At 40.0% G+C, this 13,503-nt stretch overlaps 1 protein-coding gene across 19 annotated transcripts in view; it reads left to right on the top strand.

The window, feature by feature from the left end:
• MAST4 (microtubule associated serine/threonine kinase family member 4) overlaps window positions 1-13,503 on the top strand; it is a 576,955-nt gene that overhangs the window by 489,941 nt on the left and 73,511 nt on the right. For all 19 annotated transcript variants that reach the window (XM_070586853.1, XM_070586850.1, XM_070586852.1 and 16 more), the window contains one exon: window positions 11,164-11,233. In XM_070586853.1, coding sequence (XP_070442954.1) covers window positions 11,164-11,233 — 70 coding nt within the window. The remainder of the gene's footprint in view (window positions 1-11,163; window positions 11,234-13,503) is intronic.

Below are 13,503 nucleotides of genomic sequence, written 5' to 3'. Positions count from 1 at the left end.
TCTGTATGTGTTTTTGGATAAATCTGTATCCTATAAAAAGAGGTTACATCTGAAGAGTGGAACTGGGAGTGAGGAGGGGGCATGGTGGCCCAAGGCTCGTTGCAGTGCCTGGCACATTTGAGTTCATAAGTGTTCCAATGAATCAATGAATGAAAGTTAGAGGTTGAGAGAGATTTTTAGCCTTTATTGTATACCTCCTTGAACTATTTGAATTTTTGTACCATGTATATAAATGTTTTTCTGATAAAAAGTTTAAAAATATGCTGTACACTTTTGGGACTCTGTCCTTTTGCTTGTTCAGTTTCCTCTGCCTCAGAAGTCTCCTCACCTTTCACTTTTTTATCTACCACTTTCCTTCAAGATTCAGTTCAGAGGTCATCTCTGTGCAGCCATCCATTCCTCTCTCTTCTGAATTCCTGGCTTCCTCGCGTTATGTATACCACCATTAGCACAGTATCCCATTATGATTTGTTGGGTCTTTTTTTCCTGCACGGTGGTAAGAGCATTGTGGTCAGAGGTGGTCTGATTCATCCAGCTTTCTCCAAAGGTGACCAAGGGTCTGCCAAAAAGGAGGAAATTGTGGCAGTACTTTCCTGTCCAACTGCTAAACACCAGTCTGACTTCACCTGTCCTGACACCCAAAGTGATTGACCATTTCCAACCCCTTGAGTATTCTCAGAATACGAAACTCTAGCTTAAACAGTCACCAGAATTGCCAGTATTCCATTTCATCCATTGTCACTGCCAACATCATTTCAAGGAAGCCCCAAATATCACTTATCTTTGACTTAATGAGTCTAACAAAGTGCCCAGCATATGTTGACTCTTTTTTCCCCCCCAAAAAAGAATATCTTTGTTGAGATATTGACATATAAGATGTGTAAGTTTAGGGTGTACAATATGATGGTTTGATACATGTATATATTGTGAAATGATTACCACTATAAGGTTAGTTAACACCTCCATCCCTTCACGTAGTTACCTCTGTGTGTGTGTGTGTGTGTGTGTGTGTGTGTGTGTGTGTGATAACATTTAAGATTTACTCTCTTAACAAATTTCAAGTATATGATACAGTACTGTTAATTATAGGCACCATGCTGTATGTTACATAACCAAAACTTATTCATCTCATACCTAGAAATTTGTACCTTTTGACCAACATTTCCCCATTTTCTCCACCCTCAGCCCCTGGGTTCAGCCCCATCATTCTACTCTCTATTTCTCTGAGTTTTGGGTTTTTTAGATTTCACATGTAAGTGAGAACATGCAGTATTTGTGTTTCTCCATCTGGCTTATTTCATTTAGCATAATGCCCTCGCTATGTTGTCACAATCGGCAGGATCTCCTTTTTAATGACGTTTGTATATATATATATATATATCTCATTTTCTTTATCCATTCCCCTGTCAATGGACACTTAGGTTGTTTCCATGTCTTAGCTATCGTAAATAATAGTGCAGTGAATGTCAGGGTGCAGATATCTTTTCAAAATAGTGATTTCCTTTTCTAAGGATAAATGCCCAGCAGTGGAATTGCTGGATCATATGGTAGTTCTATTCTTAATTTTTTGAGGAACCTCCATAGTTTTCCATAGTGGCTGAACCAATTTATGTTCCCACCAGCAGTGTACAAGTGTTCCCTTTTCTTCACATCCTCTCCATCAATTATTGTCTCTTGTCTTTTTGGTAATAGTCATTCTAACCTAGTCGTTCTAGGGGTGAGGTGATATCTCATTGTGGTTTTAATTTGCATTTCCCTGATGAGTGATGCCAAGCATCTTTTCATGTACCTTTTGGCCATTTCTGTGTCTTCAGAAAAATGCCTATTCAGATTCTTTGCCCATTTTTTTAATCCCATTTTTTTTTTTTTTTTTTTTTTTTGGCTATTGAGTTGTATGAGTTCCTTATACAGTTTGGGTGTTAACCCCTTATCAGATAGATGGTTTGAAAACGTTTTCTCCCCTTCTATAGGTCGCCTTTTCATGTTGCTGATTGGTTCTTTTCTGTATAGAAACTTTTTAGTTTGATGCAGTCCCACTTATTTATTTTGGCTTTTGTTGCTTGTGCTTTTAGTGCCATATCCAAAAAATCATTACCAAGACCCATATCAAGGAGCTTATTTCCTGTGCTTTCTTCTAGTAGTTGTAGAGTTTCAGGTCTTAGGTTTATGTAAAATAATTATTTGTCAAATGATTAAATATGCCAAAATATATGCCAGTTATATACCTAATTTTTCATGCAAAGAAGGCCTTAAAGACCCTGTCATACTCTTTAAGAGAGTTATCACAACCTTTTTCCTGACTCAATACACCCCAACATACTTGAAGGGTTCAACACGTTGTAATTAATAACTGTGGCTCTTTAGGTTAGTGATTCTCTGAAGGTTGATACTGGTGCGTACAGAATCTCAGGGTTGCATGTGGTTTGAAACAAGCTCCCCTCACTCCACCCAACAATTACTTAGGAGTTTATGCTAAAAAGATTATGGACACTTGTAGAGAACATAAACTGAGTAAGGCCCTGAGTGGGCACGTCTCTATCATGGATAAGGGTAAATCATGTTTTCTGCAAGGAGGAATGATTAGACTAATTAGAGTGATCTTATTTTTGCTTCCAATAATCACTTGTTGAATTAAGACCCCATGCCTTGATTTTAATTGTCCTAACAATTTTAAGTGTTCTAATAATTCATGAACCAATTAATCCCCCATTCTGCCTGTGAAAAAATGAAAGCATGAGATGTGCAGATTTAAGTCAAATATCTCAGTCATGTACTGTTAGGTACTGATTGAAATGAAAACTGATTTGAACAATCAAATGACTAAAGTTGATAGTAAAGTGTACACAAGGTTATGATTAATGAATGTTTTCTTTGCTATGTTTTCCTTTTATAGAGACTTTTAATCTTAGCCCAGGAACATAGGAATGATAGACAGTTTAGCTTGGGCGATGTTCCTGTTTTAGAGGAATGGAGAAATTGTGGAAATAATTGAGTGAGTTTAGAGGAGAGCAGCAATAGAATTTGGGTGGGGGACGTTACTAATTTTCATGATTAACCTGAGAGGGCACCTGTAGGCAGCTGGAATTTCCCGAGTGTTGACATGGTAGGATGCTGTTTTTTGGGGTTGATAGGGAAGGAATTTCAGGTCCTAATCCTGTTTTGAGAATACTTGGAGGTTAGAGTGAGGTGAATGTATAAAAGGGACATTCTGAGGTCATTGTTCTCGACCCTGGCAGCATGTTAGAATCACTTCATTGAAAAGAGGTGGCGTAGAACCTGGACATCAGCATTTTTAAAGCTTCCCAAGTGATTCCCCTATGGACCCCAGATTGAGAACTGTTCATCGATCTAATGAAATGGAATAGGAGAGTGAGAGAAAAACATTAGAGGAGAAAGTCTCCAGCCACGGGGATTTCCAAGATCTCTGTGGTTTATGGGAACTGAAAGTCGGAATTCTGATTTGTTAGGTACTTGGCACATTACGTATTATTTTGTTATGAAGCAATGGAATTGAATGTCCTTGATTCCTTTAAGTCTGAACATATTTCTGGAGTTCGAAACTGAAAAATGATTAACTATTAAAAGAAAAAAATGCGTACAGGTATTTTTCTTCTTTCAGATAGAATTCCAGAAGCCAAAGGAACATTTAGCATTTGTTAAATGCAACCGTCTTAAATTTAGTATTTATTTTTTAACTAAGAGGAGCTGAAAGGAAGGGGTCTATAATAGAGAATACCTTTAGATTACATTTAGCAAGTTATATGGATATGCCGCATTTCATTTAAATACTTCCTCTTTGACTAGAAATTAGTCAGCAATTGAAGCCAACAATTGGAGAAGAACCAATTTCCTGAGAGCAGCCACTCCTCTTCTAAGTAAAAAGGGAAATTTTTTGTATCTAATTATGTTAAAGAATTGAAATGCCTTCATGTAAGATAGGGAAAAAAATAATATGCACACCTTAGGTTACATTGTTTAACTCACTCTTTTTTCCAGATTCAGAGACTAATTAATTATCTAAGATTAATAGAATGCATCGTTTCATAAAATTGCATGAAATTTAGGAATATCTGTTACACTGGCTATGTTCTTATCTCCCCTTCCTTGACCTTACAAATGCTGCTCAGTAAGTTGAAACAAAGCCTAAAGTAATCTCTTCTCTATTGCTGGGAAGATGAATTACTGTAGATGGGAGGAAAACACCCAACTGAAAATCAACTTTCTTCATCCATCTTGACATTCACCAGTCTTTACTCAGGATCACCTTGAGATGTGACATCAATTCAGAGAAATAAGGAAGGGTCAATGAAAAGCTAAAACATTCTCAAGAACCCATTATAACATATCTCCGAGGGATTCATGTCAATGCCACAGCATTTCAAATACAGTACACAAATTCCAGAGGAACAGCTTCATGAAACGGAGACCAGAGGCAGCTGTGAGAGTCTCATGACATAGAAATTGACCTGTTATTGGATCTCTCTTCTACTCCCTACATGTTTTCCACCCTATAACCTCATCAGTCACTCCTTAGAAAGCATCCCATGCACAATTGAGTCTGTTGTGACACGGTACATTCTCTATATGGTATCATCATTGACAGTTTGTTTTCAGACAGTAATATTGATACACTTAAGGGCTTTGGTTTAAGAAAATTTCCTTTTCACATGAATACGGATCCAGAATTGGTTTCGTAAGATGAGTCTAGAGTTGGCAATATACAGATCTCATTCTGTCAGCAGACTTAACTCTTTGGGTCTTGTTCATCTGCTTTATCTGTTCTAGCAGGTAGCTCGAAGCTCTGTGCAGAAAAAGGACTTAACACATAATTATTGAGTTAGGAAAAAAACAATACATTTTTAGTTTACTATATAACAGGGACTAGATTAGGCACTGAGAATTCAAGATACGCTTTTTGTGTGTCTATACATATAACCAGAGTTTATTCCTCACCAGCATTTAAAATGATAAGTTAGTGGGAGAAAGAAAGAAATGGAATATAGTACACATGTTGTTGTATTCCATTCAATTTTATCTATGGTGACAGGAGACAGAATGATTGAAATTATTATCACTCAAACCTCAATATTTAGCTTCTAGAAGTTTCCTTCTGACAAACATTTCACTAGCACTGTGGACTGGTTTGAATGTCTAAAACAGATCAGGGCTATTAAATCTGTTAGGCACTAAACAGTGTGAGCTAGAAAAATGTCACTTGCTCTAAAGTACAATTAAAAAACAATTTTTAAATATTTAATTAATATAAATGTCTTGTATGAGAACTGCAACTAAATGTAACATTATTATAAATAGTGGCATAGAATGTGGAATATGAGCACATTTTAATATATTTGAAATTATTTTAGGCAGTACCTCCCTAAATAAAGAGCCCTAAAGCCTACCCAGGTATCTAAGTTTTGCTCTTAATTCACTCTCATGCTCCCAAGCCGTATCCTCTGTCAGTCTTCCCATCTCAGTTAATGCCACCACCTACCCATTAGCTTAGTCCTAAAATCTAGGATCATCCTGTTTGCTCTCTTTCTCCCGTCATTCCACTCAATCCACTTTTTCAGCAAATCCTCGTGGTTCTACTGCCAGGACGTGCCTGAGATCTATAGTTTCCCTGTCCAAGTGCCGTCACTCCTTACCGCATCTGCACTGGGAGCCTCCTGACTCATCTCCCTACGCCCCTCTTGCCTGCTCACAGCCCATCGGCCAGAGAACAGATAGAGGGGCTTTCTAAAATGTAAGTCAGGGCCAGCCCCGTGGCACAGTGGTTAAGTGCGCACATTCCACTTTGGCGGCCCGGGGTTCACCGGTTCGGATCCTGGGTGGGGACGTGACACTGCTTGGCACGCCATGCTGTGGTAGGCGTCCCACATATAAAGTAGAGGAAGCTGGGCACCGATGTTAGCTCAGGGCCAGTCTTCCCCAGCAAAAAGAGGAGGATTGGCAGCAGTTTGCTCAGGGCTAGTCTTCCTCAAAAAAAAAACAAAAAATATAAATCACATCCTACCCCTCTATGGAGTGGAGGGTCAATAAATATTTGTGGAAGGAATTAATCTGCCAGGTGGCAGTGAGGAGTGGTGCTGACCATAAAAGGATCAGTATGGCGGGGACAGGGAAAACTCAAAGAGGCTCAGATGAAAGCCTTGGTTCATGTGTATAATCCTCTCTTTGCTTGAAAACCCAGGCATGTGTGTCTGTTTCTGTTCATTGACCCGCGGTGAACACTTCACAGCTTACCCAGAGGCAATTCCACTGGAGGCCCATCAAGGTTTTTCTGTGTCCACTTAGAGTCCAAACAGCTGCCCAGGTTTAGTTAATAGTCTGTGATTATACCTGGAGAAGAGCCAGTTTCTGAGACAGCTGTCTAAGTGAGAGGAGGATTTCTAACTCTCTTCTTGCATCAGCTGCGTCTGGAAGGATAGGCTCAAACTTCTTAGGTGATTTGGACTATTAGTTTTCAAAGTTCGCTGAGCTTGAGGTTCCTGCGTAATGTTCCAGTGCCAACTTTATCTGCTGGCATTTGTCTTGCAGGGAGATCCTAGGTTTGATTCTTTAAAGTTTGGTCTTAAAGTTTTTAAGCAGAGCCAGTGTGTTGCTGAGAATCTCCCACAAAGCAATAAGAAACACAGCACTGATGGTTCTGTTGTAAAACGTCACAACTCGTTTCAGCGGACCATCAAGTAATGACAGCAAGGATTCAGATGGGGGCTCACTCTTGATCCACCAGGAGTTTCAAATGGCAGTTATCATTAAGTCTTGGATTCCCTCAGTCCTGATAGACAATCAAGGCACCCAGAAACTATCATTTTGTGAACAGACAGCTATTCAAAATACATTAATAATCTATAGTGGGTATAGCATATGCCTTTTCAAAAGATTTGCAGCTTGTTTCTCTGTAGTGAAGACACAGGACTTCTCCAACCTAATTACAAAGCAATCAAACAATTTAATTAATCTAGAAATCACTTTCTTAACAATAACAGCTTCTAAAATGTGGCACCCTGTGCAGCGCCATTAGGTGAAGTACCGTTTTGATAAACTGCTTGCGTATTAGCCATGCTCGTTCCCCTTGGGGGTTGTGGAGTTAATTACCTACCCAGTGCCTGACCGCTGCTAGGGTTTACTTTACCAGGTCAGAAACATCAGCAGCGATAGCAGCAGTCTCTAAAGTGTCCTAGCACTCAAACATCCAAGAGCCAGCCAGTCCCCGAGAGCAGCAGGACTGGAGTTATAAGCCAGTGCTGCACATATGGGCAGAGAATTAACTGGCACCAGTTTTCATTTGACAGTCTCTCAGGTATTGCTTTGCAGATGGGTGGATGAATTCAGAGAGCAGTGCTGCGAGGAGTGAAGGTCATGTGTAGGACGCTGGTTTCAGTCCATCTTGCTTTCTCATCCTGGGGAAGCGCTGTGCATGTCCGCAGCAATCTGGTCCTCATCTCTGAGTTAAGAATGTGTAAGTTGTGCTTTATAATTTGATCTATTCGAGGTTAGCAGTATTTCGATCACTGTACAACCAAATAGTATCCCTAAGTCTTCAGAGACCAAGTAGATAACATAGAAATCAATTTTTATTTCAAATAAGAACAAAGACTTCAGAGATTGACTTCTGCTGTCTAATCTGCTAATCTTATAATTTCTCCCCTAAGAAAGATTGAGGAATTCTGTAATAAATGACACAAAAATCTACCAAATACTCATCTGCCCTTTTCCTCTACTATCACTCCCACCCCGCTTGTCTCTCCAAATTCCCTGTTAGTGAGGCAGTCATTCTCCAATCCACCCACATTATCACTTTTAGTCTGTAATCTCTTTCGTCACTTGTTTCTAATCTGTCACCAATTATATTTGGTTTGCTCAGCAAAATATCTTTTCTGTTGGCTTTCCACGTCCTAATCTCCTCCTCCTCCTCGGCCACTCCTCTGTCCACCCAGCACACTCAGGCCAGGTTAAAATCTCGACATCTCTCTCCCCTCCAAGCACCCCTAAGGCCTCCCACTAGTTGACACCAGTACATGGAGTTCACAGTGCATTGGCTCTACCAGTCTGAATTCCCTGCTTCTGGAGAGCCTGTCTCTCCTGCATCACCCCTCCATGTCTGGCTTGTTTCTGTCCCCTTCCTGAAATCCATCCATTTCTTCTCTTACCTTAAGCTTGCTGAGCTGCCCTCAAATTAAGCAAATTAGTCTCTTGCCCTTGAGGTATTATGAGGGACTCTAGTTCACGCCACCATCATTTTCTCTAATATCTCACTACATTTAAGAGCCTTTGTAATAATGGGGGATTCGAGGGGCAGGGGAGTGTTTGCTTTTCAATTTAGCTCTTCAATCTGACATGAAACAAGAAGAAAGATCTGTGATTAGTGAAATAAAACGGATGGCTTTGAAGTCTTGAAGGTGAAGATGTGGGAATTTAGGTTTGGTTTTACAGCAGTATAGGAATAGCTGAGGAGAAAATGAGGAGTATTTTCAATTGGTGGGCCTGGGAAGGCAGCACAGTATGGTAAGGCAAAACCCAAAGATTAAAGCTATCCTTGATTTTATTTTTTTTTTTTAAGATTTTATTTTCCTTTTTTCTCCCCAAAAGCCCCTGGTGCGTAGTTGTATACTTTAGTTGTGGGTCCTTCCACTTGTGGCATGTGGGGCGCAGCCTCAGCATGGCCTGATGAGCAGTGCCATGTCTGCGCCCAGGATCCAAACCGGTGAAACCCCGGGCCACTGAAGTGGAGCGCATGAACTTAACTCCTTGGCCACAGGGCCGACCCCAGCCTTGAGTTTTTAAGAGCAGAGTTAGCATACCTCCGGATCTCTATCTCTGTTCATTCGTCCTGGAAGTGATGGGTCATCGTGTATTATAAGATGTTACATGGCTTCCTGGGAGCCACCCCTAAAAATCTCTAAAAGTGAAAAGGGTTTTAAGTTAATTCCTTGTTTCTCTCTTCTTCAGATTCTTAAAAATATTTAATAAGCTCTCTGTAGTTGTTCTGGTTGATCTCATTAAAGTCTCCGGATATAGTGTTCTCTTTACAAAGAACACAGGGCTAAGACTTTGGTGCCATGTTTCATTGGTCTTATTATTTATTCTAATTGAATAGGGGAATAGGGATTGTTCTCAAAATGCCTTGGCTTCAAACAGTCCATTGTTTGACTCTCCTAATTGTTCATTTCTCCTAGTAATTTACCAGTAGTCTGTTCTATATGAAGTGTGAGCAAAGTGAATATTTGTTCCAAATCAAAAACAAAATCTACACGAAGATTTCTGGCATTAGATTTGTTTCCCTTCAGAAAACAAAATTGTTAGCCATCTTGAAATTATCAAGACCTTTTAAGGAATATGAAGTGTGTTGTACAAGCTAAGTTGGGGAGGGGAGCGGGGGGAATGAAGGCTGTTGAGAGAAGTCGAAAGAACTTAATTTAGCTGTGTAGCTAAATGGACAAATAGAGTCCCACATGACTGGATGACAAAAGCAGAATCCATTTCTCCAGGGGCCCTAGGAACAACAGATGCAAAGGCATGATAAATTTCACTGCAGCAGGGGGAAAAATGCTTTGTGATTCTCTCTCCATAAAGAAATAAGCTTCTCAGCTTTTCCCAGTTAAACGGCTTTAATTGTGCTGTCTGTCATAAAGTTAATAGCATCTGTTGAAGAAAGACATCACTATAAAATCTGCAACCTTAAGTTAATTGAAAAATTTCAGTAGAGGTATAGCCAGTCCAGAAGTCCTCAAGGTAACACTAAACCTATTCTCTTTAATGTGTTAGGCTAGTTGCACACCGATGATAAACTGTTTACCTTTACAGCTAGGTACTGACTTTAACGTGCAATCTTGTATTCCTTATGCCTAATTACAGTTGTCACTTCCACCACAAAATCAGTAATGTGGCCACTGGCTTGCTGTTAGGGATTAAACGTATCTTTCTGACGTGTTTTCTGTGTTTCAAGAATATAGGGGATTACTTGGCAGCCTTGCCTCACCTCCTTATTTAAACCAGCTGCAGTCCCATCCGGGCCTCTGATGATTCTGCCCATCTAATGAAACATGCAGAGGGAGGCAGGGCGGTCTGCAGTGTCCTGAACTTCCCCGCACCAGCTGCCTGCCGAGCTTTCTCGGTGATCAGCAGCAGGTTGAGTGTTCTGATAGAAAAAGTAACAAGCCCCCAAGAAGTTGCCAACTTATAGTGAGCAATCTGGGCTCCACCCACCTCAGAAGGACTCAGGGAGAACACCCTCTGCCAGCCAGCCTTTGTGTGGCTGTGGCTTTCAAAGGCTGCCTGGCCAGTCACAGCCCAGCTGCTAAGGCACAGAGGGACTATTGACGGAAGTCTTGGTGAGGGCTAAGTTTGCTGGGCCACTCTGGCCGTGCTGAAATAGAGCTGGGTCATTTTAGAAATAGGTCCAAACTGCTGGGTTCTTCCCAGTGTTTTACGACTAGTTCTGACATTTCTACCTTTAAAATGTGTGCTTTGGAATATGAGGATTTATTTTCAAGAACTCAGACTTTAATGTTTCCATAAATAAAAAATACTAAGGCTGTCTCCCCCTCCCCCCACCTCACGTTGAACCATATACTTCCCCATCCATCCTGCTGTCGGAAATGTTAACATCTGAAAGAGCAAGAACCAAAACAGTTGTACAGCCATGTGCCGCTTAACAACGGGAATATGTTCTGAGAAATGCGTCATTAGGCGATTTTGTCACTGTACAAGCATGTGTGCACTTACACAAACCTAGATGGTATAGCCTACCACACACCTAGGCTATAGGGTACTGATCTTATGGGACCACCATTGTATCTGTGGTCTGTCGTTGACTGAAACCTCATTATACAGCACGTGACTGTGTATTTGTTATTCTATAGGACTGAACTATTTAAATTGTTGAATATATGGAAGACTGCTGGTTGGTGTTGGAGGTGGATGTGTTTATGCATATATCTTGCACACTTGGAAAGCTGTGCTGGAGCTCACGCGCCCCCCCCCCCCCACACACACACCCTAATCCCTGCTTCAAGTAAAACTAAAACATTTTCCGGGAGATGGACATTTTACAAAAGTGTACAGAAACTTATTACTAAAGAGAAGAAGATTCTGGATGTGGATAATGATAAAAATACAAAAGCATGTTGTAAATTTTTCTCTTCTTTCTCTCTACAGGAAATAGCCCTCAAGATAGTCCAAGAAATTTCTCCCCCAGTGCCTCAGCCCATTTTTCATTTGCACGAAGGTAAGGGCCTTTGGTGAGTGGAATAATAAAGAGCTATGTAGAGAATCCCAGCCCCGCCCCTTCTCCTTTGTGAGGTCCTGCTCCTTGATATCATATAGGACTTTCTCTGAAGCTCCCCCGCCAAAGATAGCTTTAGGCAACTGCAGAACTTTGTTATAAACACTCCTGCTATAACAGTTTTAATGATGATTTCTGCCTCATGGTAGAGTTATCTGTACCTCTCATGATCCTTCAACTAGATGGTGGGCTCCCATGAGGGCAGGAAATGACTGTTTCCATCTTTTCTCGCCTCCATAGTGCAGTGCCTTGCACATGCTTGATGCTCAACAGATTTTTACTGAATTATCTGAACTTGTATTATAAGGACTTGATTTATCTTTGTGTCCTGGTACAATTGGTTTTGTTGTTGTTGAAATACATTTTTTTTAATGGTCTTTCTTGGGATCACAAGAAATAATAAACTCTAAGATGCTCCTTTACTGGAGAGCATCAAGCCAGCAATTTAGTGATCCCCTTGAGATAAAGCCATGTGTGAACTATAGGATGGTTTATGTTATCTCTTCCTTTCCTAGTTAGAAATGGAGCCCAAATATCAAAGATATCTATGTCTCATATCTGGGTCACTGAGTTGAGAAGTGTGGTTGTTGTTCTGAGGATAGTGGGCATGTGATCTAATGTTAAGACTTTTCCGTTCTGGATCATCTGTGGTTTTGCCAAGTCAGAGGAGTCTACACAGGCACCTCTTCTGTGTCCTGCGTGTGGAATTAATCCTCCACCCTGTCATATTCAAACCTTCAGCTTCCTGGCCTCCGTCATCCCTCTCATATATATATATAAATCTACCCTGTCCTCTTCTGCCCAGGGAAAACACAGGGAAAACAAATCTCCAGCTAGGTCTCTGAATATTCAGGACTAATTTGGTTTATGGACTGAATGTCCCAGATCTCTGCTAAATTTTCCTCAGAGACCTAACCATACCTTGAAGTAGATTAAAATAGCACTTAATAAAGACACAATGATAGGTTTAAAAAAAATAGATTTAACGATGCTGCTAACTACCAAAGCCTGCAGTGTCCTCATAGCTTTTTGTTTAGTGTTTTATATTGCTAAATCCAGAGAAAAGGATCTGTTTGCCACATTTCCAGAATTCTCAGGAAAGCTTCCCTTGTAAACATCACACATTGCCCACCATATGGTAGATGCCCACGTGTGTAAGGGGCCGGGCCTCCACCACGGGAAGGGCACAAGAGTAATTAAGATGTGCTCTCCAAGGAACTTCTTGAGACCCACACGCTGATTTTCCCCAATTCCAATTTTTATTCTTTTAGTCCTCATTTTAAGCACTGTAAAGAAATGTGAAAATTAACTGATCTTACAAAGCCTGTGTTTGTCCAATGACTATTAATTCATGATGGTGCTAGTATTCTAAGTGAAAAAGAAAATATTATAAAAATTGATAAACAAGAGCTCACCATAGTCTTTAAACACAGCTCTTTAAAAAAAGCGAATGCATTTAATTACTTTAAGTAGTAAGAAAAAGGCAAATCTCATTACAGCATGCATTTAAACATGACAGAAATCATAGTCTCTTAATCCTATCAGATTTATAAAAATGAAGAGAATCTAATAATTAAGTAGGTGACTGGAGGACAGACGAATCTGGTTTCTATGCTATAAAAAAATACACAACTCCCCAGGCATGTTAATTTTTGACAATAAACCATAAACCGTGACAGAAGATTATCACAGGAGACCTCTAGTTCATTTTGCATGAATTTCCAGATGGAACTCCCTCCACACTCTTCAAAAAGTATTAATTTAGATTAGGACGTGAGTGATCATCTATTTAAACTTTTATTCATGTAAGCAGAACCCTGTATTTGCTATGAAAACTCAAATTGGCATATTTTTATTTAACATCTGGGGTCTTTCTTTTCCATTTTAAAGTTGATTTTCATTCAGGAAACAGAAATTTCACTCATGGGTTTCCATTTCCTTCCATTTGGTATGCATCTCTGAGCCTTTAGGAAGTAACGCCATTTTGAGACTCCCACATTCTAATATTTTGTGTATTTAGTCCAACAGAGGAGAGATTGCCCTGTTTTAAAAATTATTCTTGGGTGAAGGGATAAAGTTAAAGCTTAGTAATCTTTTCTGATTTTACTTATGCCGTGTGATAACACTCCCCCAGTAGACTTCCCCTGTATGTGATAGCTTAATTTTATTCTGGAAAATAGGACAACACACACTTGCTTTCCATACTATCTAAT

The sequence above is a fragment of the Equus przewalskii genome, chromosome 20 (assembly GCF_037783145.1).
Source record: "Equus przewalskii isolate Varuska chromosome 20, EquPr2, whole genome shotgun sequence".
Classification (NCBI taxonomy): Eukaryota; Metazoa; Chordata; class Mammalia; order Perissodactyla; family Equidae; genus Equus; species Equus przewalskii.
Note: the sequence above shows the minus strand (reverse complement) of the source record. Positions and strands in the feature narration are given on the sequence as shown.